This window comes from Callospermophilus lateralis, chromosome 4, assembly GCF_048772815.1.
Source record: "Callospermophilus lateralis isolate mCalLat2 chromosome 4, mCalLat2.hap1, whole genome shotgun sequence".
Classification (NCBI taxonomy): Eukaryota; Metazoa; Chordata; class Mammalia; order Rodentia; family Sciuridae; genus Callospermophilus; species Callospermophilus lateralis.
This window is the reverse complement of record NC_135308.1, coordinates 17,499,844-17,514,189: the sequence shown is the minus strand read 5'-3', so window position 1 is coordinate 17,514,189 and position 14,346 is coordinate 17,499,844. Positions and strand designations below refer to the sequence as shown.

The window sequence follows — 14,346 nt, the reverse complement described above, 5'->3', positions numbered from 1 at the left end:
ACTGTTTATATAAAATTAATAATTCCCTCTTATCTAATGTGTACTCTAACAATTCTTTAAAAGCAAGAGCATGAACTGATTAGGATGGAGGGTCATAAAATTCTGGAAATAACAGCAGTGGGATGAAGGGGTGATTATTATGGGGAGAGGCTGTTCAGCTACTAGAGAAGACAAGGTTCCCCAGTAGTCTAAAGACAGAAGAAACTCTTCATTGGTGACCAAGAAAGGTGCCCTGCCTAGAGCATCCTTTAAGCAGTGATTGTCACTGACTTAACTATACTTAGACAGACATGTAACATGTGAAACTATGGCAGTAAGGGTCTGGATTATAGCAGAGATTTTGAAAATGTTATTGGTAGAATAAAGACTACTTTCTCAATATTATAATAAGCTTTGAAATGCTAGCTTTTGAATTAGACTTGGAGTAGTAAGCAGGGTAAAGTAGATGAATGATCTTACTTTAATAGCATTATAATAATACTGACCAAGTTTTTAACTTTTTTCCTCCAACAGTGAAACAGATTCAGATAGTTCAAGCTCCTCTTCTTCCTCATCGTCTTCTTCCTCATCTTCTTCTTCCTCTCATATATCACTTCCTCCAGTGTTGTCAGATGGAGATGATGATTTACAAGTTGAGAAAGAAAATAAAAATTTTCCTCTTAAAACAAAAGATGAATTACTTCTTAATGTAAGTACTTAGATTTGTTAAATTTAATTTTCATGTTTTAAAATACATTATTGTGATACTTATATTGGTTATGTTTGGCCTGTGTCTGTTCCATAAATTTGGAATCTGTTCTTAATTTATTGAGCATGCTTTTGCTGTGCTTTTACTTTCATACATAAAAGAGGAATGGTTTGGGTAATTTCTGAGGTTGCTTCTAACTTTGACATTTGTCGATTGATCTTGTTGGGACATCAACTTCATTCTGGTGCTTTTTGTTTTTTTCACTTGCTTTGGACAGTATTTCTGTGTGAGAGTATAACTCAGTGGTAAAGCACTTAAGAAAAAGGAAAAAAAAAAGATATTACTGATGCAGGTTTATAGGCTTGCTTTGTGTTTTGTCCACAAGTCTGAAAATTTTTCCTAATAGTAATTGACTTCTTTTTAATTGGTTGTTTTTAGAGAGGTAGTAAGCAAAATTCAATAGCTTAAGCTTTTTAGGATTTCTATTCACTTGAAATTGTAAAGTTTTTCTAAAATTATAGTTTGGAGAAAACTTGTTTATTGTAGAATGGTATATTTTGGTGCTTGATAAATTTGGGTGGCAAAGTTAGTCTTGTGAGATTATGCCCTCTTAAGCTGAGGAGTATGCTAGTCATCTGATTGAAACCTGTAACCCAAGAGGAAATTTCGTCTCAGAATTTCAAAATGTAGATTACATTGCTGTATGTTCTTACTCCATTCATCCGTATATTTTAGTTATTATTGATGCTATTTAAAAGTTTAATGATCACTAGTCCTAATTATTATGTAACACTTAAATCAATAAAGATAGTTAAATGTTAGTCTTCAAAAACTGTAAAACCTAAGGGCAGTCAATGTCTTAAGTTTCTAATCTCATTTATGCTTTATGTGTTGAAAGAAAACCTTTGCATTTGTATATAGTTGTTTATATTTTCATGCTACACAGCATGTTAATATTTCTTATACAAAGGCTCCCAATTTATATAATTAATTTCTGAAAGTATTGTTTCATCTTTCAGAAGTTTCTTCTTAGTGTATAAAAACCAACAAATAAAAAACCACAGTGTTTTGTGAATGCATTTATATCATTGTGTTATTTATCTTACTAAGACTGGAATTCTTACTGTGGGAATCCCTAAAAATTTATGCAGAATCTTATCGTATCTGCTTAGGTATTTTGCTGAATAGAGTGCCCATATTTTCACCAAAATTCATAAAGGGTCTTTGGCCACAAAAATGCTTGTATGTTCTTTGAGAACTGAGTTCCTATCTGATCTTTGCATTTTCTCTGTGCCCAATAGAGTGCTTTACAGATAATGGTATCTAAGTGAAAAGTAGCAATGATTATAGAATAAGTGTCTCAATAGGCATGGTACATTTATTCATTCGTTTAAGAAATTGTAGCACACCTGCCATATGCCAGAGGCTGTAAATAAGACTAGTTCAATTTTTGTTTTTGTAATATCTAATGGATTCTGACACAGACAAATTTAATTGCCAGAGTGTTGTTGAATTTTGTATATAAGTGTTCACCTCATCAGAAAATTTAATCTTTACTAGGAAAATGTATTGTTAGATTTTAAAACTTGGAACAGTGAACTGGTCTGTTCCTTTTTGTGCTACTCAGGGAATCTTTGAGTAGGATGGAAGAAACAATTTCAGTTTTTAATGTTGAATTCTTAATTAGCTGTTCACTTTATGTTTACAAAAAGTGATTAGGAAGGACACTTACTACAAAGTTTTTAGTCTTTTTACCATTCTGCTGGTAGAAACAAGTAGAGGTTTGATGAGTTCCTGGGGATGCTGTAAATTTCTGACTTAGAACCCTGAAAGGATGTATCAGGACTCCTTCAGGATTTCAGCTCCGAAGTTCAAGGGAAAAGGGTTTGGTCCTGAATACCAAGAGTGGTATGTATGCCTACAAGTTCTCGGGGTCTTTAGGACTCTACCTCTTTTTGTGTTGCTCTGTAGGGTTGGCAGTTTGGCCAGTAATGTTAGTATGGGCAAGTCATGGGGAGGACTTTTTCTAGCTTCCTGGGGACCTGGTACACAGCCTTGAACAAAGCATTGAGGCCAGTGGAATGAGTATTTGGATTGCTTGGGCATAAATCTGTGTAGGTTAGTGTGTAGGAGAGAGTGTGAGAGCCTGTGTAGGAGAATAGAAGATTAAAAGAACTCATGGGCTAGTGAGAGAGGGTGGGAATGTCTAAGAGCCAGTTGACAGGAAGGGAGTGTGAATGTGTGTATTTTGAGGAGGATGGGGGTGCGTGTTACCAGCCCCATATAAACCATATGGAATGGTTTCTTTCTTGCAGGAAAAGGAAGGCTTATATCCATTTTAGGGGAAGCTGGGTAGTCAGCATATTAGTTATACTCTATAGAGGGAATACTTAGAAGTATTTATATTTGTGAGGAAGAGACTCAAATTACTTCAAGAGAACAGAAAGATTTATAGCAAACTTGCTTGAGTGAGAAAGCCCTGAGAACTAAGTGCTGGCCACACTGTTTCTTTTAAGTGCCTCTTGAACATTCTTGTTCAGTGTCATTCTTTTTTTATTGACTGGCTTCCTCTATTTACCTGTAGGTTGACTTTTTTAAATATTAGCTTTCTGGATTTCAGTGTCCCTGGTTCTAAATAAGGCATATTTTACTTTCAACTTTCCCATGAACTGATTAGTTTCATATTTCTTTGCCTGCTTTGGTACAGTCCTATACTAAGATTTGTTCTTTTTTTTTAGAGAGAATTTTTTAATATTTATTTTTCAGTTCTCGGTGGACACAATATCTTTATTTTATTTTATGTGGTGCTGAGGATCAAACCCAGTGCCCCTCGCATGCCAGGTGAGTGCGCTACTGTTTGAGCCACATCCCCAGCTCCAACTTAGATTTGTTCTTATAGAAAAATGACAACCCCCTCTTTTGCTACAACTAGCTCTACCTAGTGTAGTGTGTGCTGTTGTGTTCAGAACTCTTGATGTAGCACTTGGCTTTTGGGAGCTGCTTGCTCTGTACAGTCTTATTAATTTAATAACGTTATGAGATTCTGAAGGAAATTAATGAACTCTCCTAGCCGTGTTGTTTTTGCAATATAAATTAAGATACTCCAAATAGTTAATAGCAATTTTAGAGTTTGTGTTAGATCCTCAGGGATCTTTAGAACTTTGACATGCCCAATTTAACTGTTTCATGCCATGTCTTTCTGAAATGTTCTAGGCATTTTTCTGTAGTTATTTAGAGATGCTGAGCCTCATTTTTACCTTTGTTTAATCTGCTCATCCAGCAGGAATTGCCTTTCAGGGTCTGTCTCATTAAAGCTTTTTCATTCTTAGAAAGTTAGAGTCTAGCAATCTGATTGCACTTAGAATTAATTATCCTTAATCTGAAGGTATAGATAGATAGTCAGTCTGAGACTTTTTGAATGTCAACGAGACACACCACCATAATGAGACTTTGAATGTCAAAATTCTACATCATGAAACTTTGGTTCACATACAAAATTATTGAAAATATTGTAGAAAATTATCTTTAAGCTACATGTATAAGGTATGTATGAAACAAATGAGTTTAATCTTTGGGCTTAGTTTCCATCCCTAAGATGTTTTATTATGTATATGCAAATATTCCAAAATCTGAAAAGAAAAATCTGAAACGTTTCTGGTACCAGTCCTTTCAGATAAGAGGTACTTATTCTGTACTAACTGTGCAGATCTTTAGTTATAGATGCATAGGAGTTACAGTGAAGTAACATTAAGATTGTTCTTTTAAGATTAAACCTTACAAAATATAATCTCTCACCCTGTATTGGCTTATAACTAAATCTTGTCTTCTCAAGAAGATCTGATTGTAACCCAATTAAAAAAAAAAAAAAAAACCAGTATGAGGAAGTGGTGAGGGGAATGGGGGCTGGGAGAGGGATTGGTGAGCCACAAAGACATTGAAAATGGAGTCTTAATTGGCTTTCTTCAATTATGTAATGTGGTCTTAAATTTAACCAAGTGGAACTATTCTTTTAAACATAAACTTTTCTTTAATACCGAGGTTTATATATAACTTACAGTGTAACTGTAAGGCAGCACATACTATAGCTTTGGACTTATATTAAACTACATAGAATTTATTTATGTTTTGATGAATTAGAAAATTAGGTCCTTTTTAAAGTTTTTCTCAGCAGTTTATGCCCTGAACTCTTTATTCGAATATATCAAATGTAACTGAAAATTTTGAATCATAAAAGCAGTTGGGTTTGTGTTTTTCTGAAGTCTTAACCAGAAATGAATTTTATAAATCATGTCTATTGTTTTCTTTTCTGAAAACCTGAAAGCCTGTACCTAATATTTTAAAATTATGACCCAGTGCTTATGGGAGTTTAAAAAAAGGATAATAATGATGATGATGTATATTTATGCATATAATGTAGCATAGTGAAAAAAAAATTTAATCCTGATAAACAATTTGTGAGAAATTTTATTTTCGTAATTTATAGATTACTTGTGTTATATCAAAAAGGTACACTTTATATATTTATATAATATATTATTTATATAAATATTCTCTTGTTGATGCTGCAGCATAGACACACATTCTAAAACATCCTGATAATGGATATTAGGAAATGTCTTGGGTCACCTTACGTGGTTAGAAGTTTTATTGAAATATTTCGTATCTACTTGATCTCCCAGTGCTATGAAATTATATTATACTTTGCTCTGCACCTAACATTAATTGAATGTGTAGTTTTCAAGGACAGATATCTTTTTTGTAAGTTTTGTCCTAAATGCAGGCCTCTTTAAATTTAAGCGTTTTATGACTGTAGATAAATTAGGAATTTACATTCTATCCTAGAATGTGATGGTACTTACTAATATTCTTCTCAAAATGCCTGATATTTAGGGAATTGCATATATACTTGAGGTTATTTTTTATTAATACTTTGTGCTCTTCAATATTCATGTTTTTTACAAAATAAAATATTGTTTTTCACTGTACAACACTTTCTAAAGAGTTTATGGGAAGCATGGATGATGTCTTTAAGTCTCAAATACATACTGTTTTATTCACTGTAGTGTCCATATATGTCCTGTGTATATATACATATGGGATTATTACTATACAAAAACATTCTATATTTTAGATTCCTCCATTCCCCAGTAGATTTTAATAAGTGAGTTCTCCTGATTACTGTACTGGATAAAGACAAATGTAAATTAAAAGAGAATGTAGCTGGAGGGTGAGCCTACATAATAGGCTGAGAGAAAAGTAACACCAGTTAATGCAGAATGTCAGAAGGATGGAAGAAGCCATAGGATCGAGTGGAAGGGGAGATGATTTGCACTGCAGTGATTAAGGAAGATATGAGGGAGATTGAAAGATGGCTCTGGTTGGGAAGGTGACAATGAAGAGCATGTGGACTTAAAAGGAAAAGAACAAGTGTGTCACATGACAGTTTTATTCTCAATGTCATTTAACATTGTAGGAACCAGGGAATGTTTATTGTTCATTCATTTATTATCCATACAATTAATATTTTTAGTTCTAAACAAGCACATTTTTCACCTTTCACCTTTTTAAGAAATTTGGACTATGGAATTTTGCAGTTCATGAAATATAGACTCCTCACTTAACATAAAAGGTAGACTTTGAGTTACATTTACAGTTGGATCTTTTTTTTCTTATTGAAATGGACTACAATTTTATTTCAGCTTTTTGAAGATATTTTTATAAACTTTGTTTCTATGACTGTAATTTTGGAGAAGAACAGGGTGGAAACATTATATTCATTAAATTAAAAATATAAAGACATTTCAGAGAATTGTTGATTTTAATTTTTTAGGTGATAATATTTAATGGACCATCTTACAGTTAGTGTCAAAAACAATAGGGTAATAAATGAGGGCAAAAAATTAATGCTGTTGGTGATAGCTACAGAAATAGCTGCAATCCATGGAAACGTAAAATTACTCTTCCCTGGAGAAGTTGATTAGTTAGAAATTAAATATTAAATATGGTCAGACTTTGCACAAAGTATACAGACCTAATCCATTCTTTTTTCCAATATGTCTTACCAGCTATAGGGAAAAAAATCCAATCATGGCTCTCAATACTCCAGGGATGGGATCCTACTTTCCAACCATATCTGAAAAGTGAAGGCTCACCCAGTAGCATCAGGTAATTGGCTGCCATGTGCATGTCCTCTATTCTTGGGTAATAGGAGAAAAAGTGGTCAAATAATTTTATTCTATCTTCCCCACTTTTCTCAATTCTTCCCAAATGAATACCAAAAAGAATTAGTTTCCATTTCGAATGTTTGATTCCTTTACACACCACCCTGTGCTGCTCTTATTCTGCTTTCATGAGTAAAAATCCAAATTCATGTTCTTTAGATAATTTTGCTTTAGAAGATACCCAAATTACTGATTCCCACCCCCGCCCCTGCCCAATTGGTAAGCCTTCAGAAGAGGTAGGGAAGTCAAGGCCAAATTATAAAGCATGAATGTCATTTTCTCATAGGGCCTTTTTGTACATAATAGCTCCTTCCATTTTTATGCTGGAAGTTTTAGACACTCATTTTTGACTGGCATGTCTATAATTTACTTTTCAATAGGATGGATTTTTAATGTTGTGTACTACTTATTTGAATATTTTACTTCACAGAGTAACCTTGTAGCTCATACAAATATTTAGAGAATGAGAATTTAATAATATTCTTACGACACAGACAATGATTGCTTTCATGTATGTTTCAAAAGTGTGGTTTAAGATCTTGCTTTTTTTTTTTGGCTGCCATAGTTATGGTGTCTTATCACAGGATTATAGTAATTATTTTGTTCAAGTCTGGTATATAATTTCTTTATTAATTGTACTGTCTTTTCTATTCCTGCACTTCAACATTTTAAAAATTGTATCAGTGTTTGTACTATGTAGAACTTTTACTGAATTTTTTCATTATTTTTGGATAAGAAAACTGGTATCAGAAATTAAGTCACTTGCCTGAGGACCCAGCAGTTGGGAGGAGCAGATTCATAGGGAATAATACTTAAGATTTCCATGGTTTTAGTAGCAATGTTTATACCAACATTGGATTCTGTTCGCTTGAACTTTCTGATTATTTAGTTTTTGAATAATAATAATGTAGCATATTTTGTCAAGATAAAGGATGCATTTATCATCTAATGTCAGCTTTCTTAAATTTTATTTGCATGGATTAGATTGCCTCTTAAAATACCTTTTGATTTGGACTGTGTAGGAAATAAATGAATTTCTTTAGTATGTATAATTTTGGTAATTCAGTTACCAAGTGATGTGGTATGTCTGGCAATTTTTATTTCCATGTTTCTTTTCTTTTTGTTGACAATGTCAATGGAATATTTTTCTTCCTTTCCATGACTACTTTTTGTTATTACATGTAAAAGTAGTGGATGATTATGTCCAGAAAAAAATTTTTACTGTTCTTTGACATTGAGCCAGTAAACAACTTATAATACTAATTTTAAATGATAGTATTAACATTTATTCTAATTGCAGATAATGTACATCTAAGACAAGTGTTTAGTTGTATTTTAATTTTCAAAAACAAGATGATAATGCAGATTTATCACAAATCTTTATTTCCCAAATGGAGTATTTAGATTAGCATTAAGACTTAGGATACATGCTGTTATAGTGTTATCTTAAAATTATACCTGTATTAATGGCAGGAAATATATTGATACTGTTGATACTTTGCTACATGTTTTGTAATGAAGGATTCTTGATGTGTGAGAGTGTGTAGCAGTGCTAATAGATCTTTCTGCGGAGATGGAAATGTTTTATGTCCATATTCTATTATATTAATACTAGCGCTGTTGAGCACTTTAAATGTGGCAAGTGTGACAGGAGACTGAATTTTAATTAATTAAATTTACAAATGTAGTTAAGTGTCTAGAATTGTATATGTAAAATAAAAGGGGACTTTTCCACCCATTTATTCTTCTTTTCACAAGGCTAGTAGGGTAATCTAGGTAAATACTTTAATCTCCTTAACCTTCATTAGGGAGATAGCTTTCTTATCTCTCATTTTGAGCATACTTGGTTTTTTGCTTATTAAATAATGAAGGTCTTTCTATCCCAGGGTTCCCTCATCATCTCTGCAATGTCAAAATGATAGTGCCCCTCAGTATGTGTTCTGGCCAATTTTTTCTCTTCTCTGTCACATGTACACCTTCCTTTCTGACACATGGAAAAGCAAAGTGATTGAGTTTTATTTCCATTAAAGGAGATTATATGGCTGAGAGATTTACTTGACATTGTACCAGGGGGAGCTGCTGTGTTATCAGGGAGCCACCTGTTAATCTAATAATTATAGTAATGTTTGCTGCTGCAAATCAGAGGTATCTATGCATACATTCTAGGTAGTTAATCTTCCTTGGAAGATCTGCCTTTTTAATTTTATTTTTGAAAAGGTAGGGTTTAGGTCTTTTTTTTCATTCCTTGAAAAGTCTGCATTGAATTATATTTCTATTTTCTGGTTTCTCTGTCTAAAAAAGACTGACTTCTGAAATTTATTAGCTTAGTCTGATGAGGTCAGTCAGTTCATTTAATAGATGTATAAGGAACACCTACTACTATGTGCCAATTATCTTTCTGGTGCTATTGCAACAAGTATGACTGACTGGGTCCTAGTTATTGTTAAATTTATTGTCTATTTAGGAAAATGGACAATAAGTATGTAACAAATGAAATGTTAAACAATAAGATATTTTGATAGAAGAAAAGCAGCAGGATAATTTGGTAAGTAGTAACTAGGCTTGGAGGTAGTCCAGTTATTTTAAATTTAATAGTTAGGAAAGAGATGGTGACAATTAGCATCCAGGCATTGACACATTATCTGATGTGGTAATCCAAGCGAATCTTGCAGAGAGATCTGAACCCTCTGCATCTTCTAAAGCTTTATATGTTTGGATCTGCCAAAAATCTCCATGAAAGTATATCTCTTGATTGAATTCCTATTGATGGAATTTGGAATATTTTTCTTTACTTCTCCTCTCCTAGCATGCTCATTTATAGTAAACAAATAGATCTGTTTTCCTTTAATTCAGTTCCCCAAATATCTGCCATTTTCAAAGCAAATACATACTACTTGACTTACTAGGACTTTCAAAGGCAAACTTGCAACTTGAAATTGTACACAGCTGGTTTTATTTACTTGTCTCTGAAGTGTTTTTTGTTCAATATTTAGTTCATTTTGTACCCTTATCTCAAAGTAAAATATCAAACAGGACTGGGGATGTGGCTCAGTGGTTGAGTGTCTCTTAGTTCAATCCCTGATACCCCAAAAAATAAACAAACAAGACTTCTTTAGGAACAACTTCCTTCCAAGAGTTAATATAATTTGGCAAGGGTCAAGACCAAAAAGCTCTGTTTTTTTAATTTAATGGCTAGTATCAGTTTTATTCGTAGATTTCTCTTCAACTTCATCTCTATTCAGTTAGCAACTGAATTTTTGTAGTTTTTAGCTGATCGAAGAAGAGAAATTTTTAAAATTTATTTTTTAAAAATAAGAAATTTATTTTGTAATTTAGAGAAAATACCAGGTAACACCTTCACAGCTTTCTCAGGCTACATTCTGTTTCCAGGAATTCTGTGTTTGCCTGACAGTTTTCATTGCTCTTTTTCTGAAGAGGCCAGATGTTCACCTCTTCTCCATACAGCCCAGAAAAGATTGCTGTATAGTCTGCTGTTTAGTCACAGCGAGGTTAATTAATCAAGTTGATAAGACAACTCAAAGAGAACTCTTTGGGAGCAATTATAGTTGCTAGTAGAGTTATTTCTCTTCTAATGGAATGTCTCGGGGGTCCTTAATGATAATGTGTGTCTCTTGTTGAAATGTGATTGGAGAAAGTCTGGAATATTTATTTCTATACTCTAACTGGATTGGATGTAGAGAGTATATTGTAGACCTGTGGAGATACTTTTGTCACTTAAATGGGAGAAGTGCTATCAGAAGTCCATGCAGCCAGTAAAAAGGATAACACAATAAGGATGTTTTAAGTGCTTAATGTTACATCTTCAGAAATGTGTATAACATTTTAAATGGAAAATGTTTTAAGTTGTTGAAGTTGGAGTAAGATTAATGCTCTCTTTAAATATTATTATAGGAGCTGCCTTCTGTTGAAGAACTCACTATTATTCTGCCTGAAGATATTGAATTAAAACCTCTTGGGATGGTTTCAAGTATAATTGAACAATTAGGTATGTAAGTAATTTTATTAACAAAATTACTTGTGTCCACAAGCATAATTAAATCAAGGGCTTTTTAACTAATATTATTTTATAATATTAAGTTTGAGGTATAAAATTCAGTTTGTATTTAAATGATAGAGAAGTACATTTTTTCTATAAAAATTAAAAGTCTGCATTTACTGACATACTCTCTTCAGAATTTCCTCTATTAGTTTTATATTGCCATTCTAACATTGCTACAAATGTAGTGACTTACAACAGTATAATTTTTTTATTGTTATTAATTATATATGTTTTTCAAAGAACTGGAGGTTGAACTCTGGGTCCCCAAGCTAGCTCCACAAACTCTACCACTGAGCTACATTCAGTTCTTTTTATTCTTTTATTTTGAGCAGGGTCTTGCTAAGTTTTTGAGGCTGGTCTCAAACTTGCTATCCTCCTGCCTTCGCCTCTAGAATAGCTGGAATTACAAGTGTGTGCTGCCATGCCCAGCTCAGATTTATTATCTTACCGTTCTTGTAGACCACTCATGACCACACATCTGTTATGAGACTTTGAGTCTTAATGGGCTAAAATCAGATTGTCCAGCAGGATTGAGCTGCTTTCTGTAGGCTCTTGGGGAGAATCCATTTCTTTGTTTCTTTTGGACTAATGCAGGCCACATTTCTTAACCCATGGGCTATCTTCCATCATGCTTAAAGTAATTAATGTAGCATCTTTTTTTGACCCTTCTTCCATCATTACCTCTTTTTCTGACCACACCCCAGGAAGGTTATCTTCTTTTAAGGACTCCTTGGATTGGGCCTACCTTTGTAATCCATGGCATTCTACCCCCATCACAAGGTCCTTAAATTTAATGACATCTGCAAAGTCTCTGTTTTAAATTTAAGGAACATATTTCTAAGTTCAGAAATTGGAACATGGGGATATCTTTTGGGGAGCCATTCTTTCTAGTACCTCAAATTTTTATCTCACAAACATGTAAATTTGAAATTCTATGATTTAAAATGGATATTTATGGGGCTGGGGATGTGGCTCAAGCGGTAGCGTGCTGACATGCGTGCGGCCCAGGTTCAATCCTCAGCACCTCATACAAACAAAGATGTTGTGTCCGCCGAAAACTAAAAAATAAATATTAAAAAATTCTCTCTCTCTCTCTCTCTCTCTCTCTCTCTCACTCACTCTCACTCTCTTTAAAAAAAGTGGATATTTATGACATGAAATATGAAAAGAATGGGAGAGTTTAGATATGTTTGGCTCAAAGGTGTGAGTCTTGAGGTTCATGTGGGTGCCATTAATTTTCATGATGAGATACACCTGAGAGTAGAATGCAACGCTAATGAAATCATAGAATTTTTGAATTGTGAGAAGGTAGTAAATTGCCCAAGAGCCCTCTTAGTTTAGAGAATCTAAGGAACACAGAAATATTCAAGTCACTTACTCTTTTAAGATCAGTTGTCTTAAGTCATTGGTTGAAATAGGACTCCATCTTTTGACCTTTCTGACAGTGTCCGTATCAGTCAGTGTTTAAAAAATTAATTTTATAGTTTTAAATTTATTAATCAAAATTTGGGTTACTAAAACTCTATTCATTGTTTCCACGCCATCGCATGTACTAGTTTTTAAGTTTACCTTGTGGTTCTTAATAAAATATATAGATAAATCAAATAGATAATTAATTTCTTATAGTATCAGCTGAGCATTTCTTAGTTTTAATGTTTGCAGACAAATTATAGGTCATAGCGTTGATCCTCAAGGAAAAGTCAACTGTATGATGTGCATGGAATGATGCTTTGTAAATGTATTGTGACCAACACAATGAAATATACTAATAAAATTTTCAACTTTACTGGGTAATAAGGAGTGAATAAATCAAAATCAACACATGCTACTATTGTATATCAGCCTGTTTTGAAAGCCTAACATATCTAACATAATTTTGACCAAATTAAAAAAAGGAAAACTATTAATACATTAGGCAAAATTAATCTATGAATTTAAGTAAGACCTTAGATGAAAAGAAAGGATTTGACATTGTACGGCGTAGTTCTAAAAGCCAAGCTGGGTTTTTCTGTTTGAATTTTAAAAATAGGGGCTAATTAGATATTATCCATCTAGATAGAAGCAGAGAAGTGTCACTGTCAAAAATGTTAAATAACTGACATACAACCACAAAAAGAAAAATAAACATGAGACAAATATTTAAGATTAGAGCAACAAGTAAGAATAGGCCAATGGGATAATGCTTTTTTTTTTTTTTGATAAGGGAACTTAAATGTAATGATATAAATTACTGTGAACTCTTTTGCCCTTTTTTCATCTGTTCAGGGGAAAATGTTTTGTTAAGCACTTAATTTAACATTTTTATTTTTATTTATCAGTAAATAATCAATGCTTTGTAGGAAATAATTTCAGAGTGAGAAACCTGACTGATTTCTTCTGTAACTACATGTGATTTTACTATTTTTGGCAAAAATTGACAAAATTTACTCTTGGGTTTTTTGACTTCTTAATGAGTGATTCGAATTTTCCATTATATTTTATATTTTTCTTTTTGGAATTATAAGTTTTTGTGTTAAATATCACAGGTTAGTTGCCTGTGCTATGTGATTATATTTTGTTTACTGAAGAGAAATAGTTGCTAAGGTGTATGTTACCCCACCTTAAGTTTTATTTTAAATTATGTTGTAATTAAAGCATAAATTCTCACCAAAATTCTACATTATCTTTGGATTAAATCTTGAAATAATTTTTTTTATGTTTTTCAGTAATAATTGAGTCTATGAATAACCTACCTCCAGTTAATGAGGAGACTGTAATTTTTAAAAGTGATCGACAAGCAGCAGGAAAGGTTTGTAAAATTTAAATCCTACAAATTATTGTATGTCTTTTTTTTTTTTTTTACTTCCCCTATTGATGCTAAGAAGAGTTTATTAATTTTAGTAGATGAGCAATCTAGAGCTCTCATATTTAATATATTCTTGATTTCCTTCAGTCCTTTATAAATCTGTAAATTGGTTTCATACTGCTATCTTTGCTCCATGAGTCACAGAATACACACACACATAGCATTCTTACCAGGTACTTTGCTAGGCTATAGGTATACATACTGAATAAGACACAATTCCCTGCCCTCCTAGTTTGCAGAGCTGAGCTAAGTGAGGAAGACTTCCTTAGGGTACTAGTTCTCAATCATTTTTGGTTTGTGAGTCCCAGTGAATTTGTGACTTCTCAGGTAGAAGCCAAGAGCAGAGTCTGTTTCAAGTGGAAAAGATTTCAGGGACAGCAGTGAAGTGTCACTGTAAGTACCCTCTAGGGAACTATGAATATGTGTATTTTCAATACCACCATAAGGTTCGGTCCCTTTTAACATTTTTCTTTTTTTTGAACTGAATATGTAACCCAGGGCATTTTACCAATGAGGTATGTTCCCAGCTCTT

General features: G+C 33.0%; 1 protein-coding gene across 1 annotated transcript in view; it reads left to right on the top strand.

Moving 5' to 3' along the window:
• The window catches only part of Naf1 (nuclear assembly factor 1 ribonucleoprotein), a 36,906-nt gene that overhangs the window by 3,931 nt on the left and 18,629 nt on the right, over nt 1–14,346 (top strand). Inside the window, exons 2-4 of the mRNA XM_076852331.1 lie at nt 514–688; nt 10,822–10,915; nt 13,675–13,757. Coding sequence (XP_076708446.1) covers nt 514–688; nt 10,822–10,915; nt 13,675–13,757 — 352 coding nt within the window. The remainder of the gene's footprint in view (nt 1–513; nt 689–10,821; nt 10,916–13,674; nt 13,758–14,346) is intronic.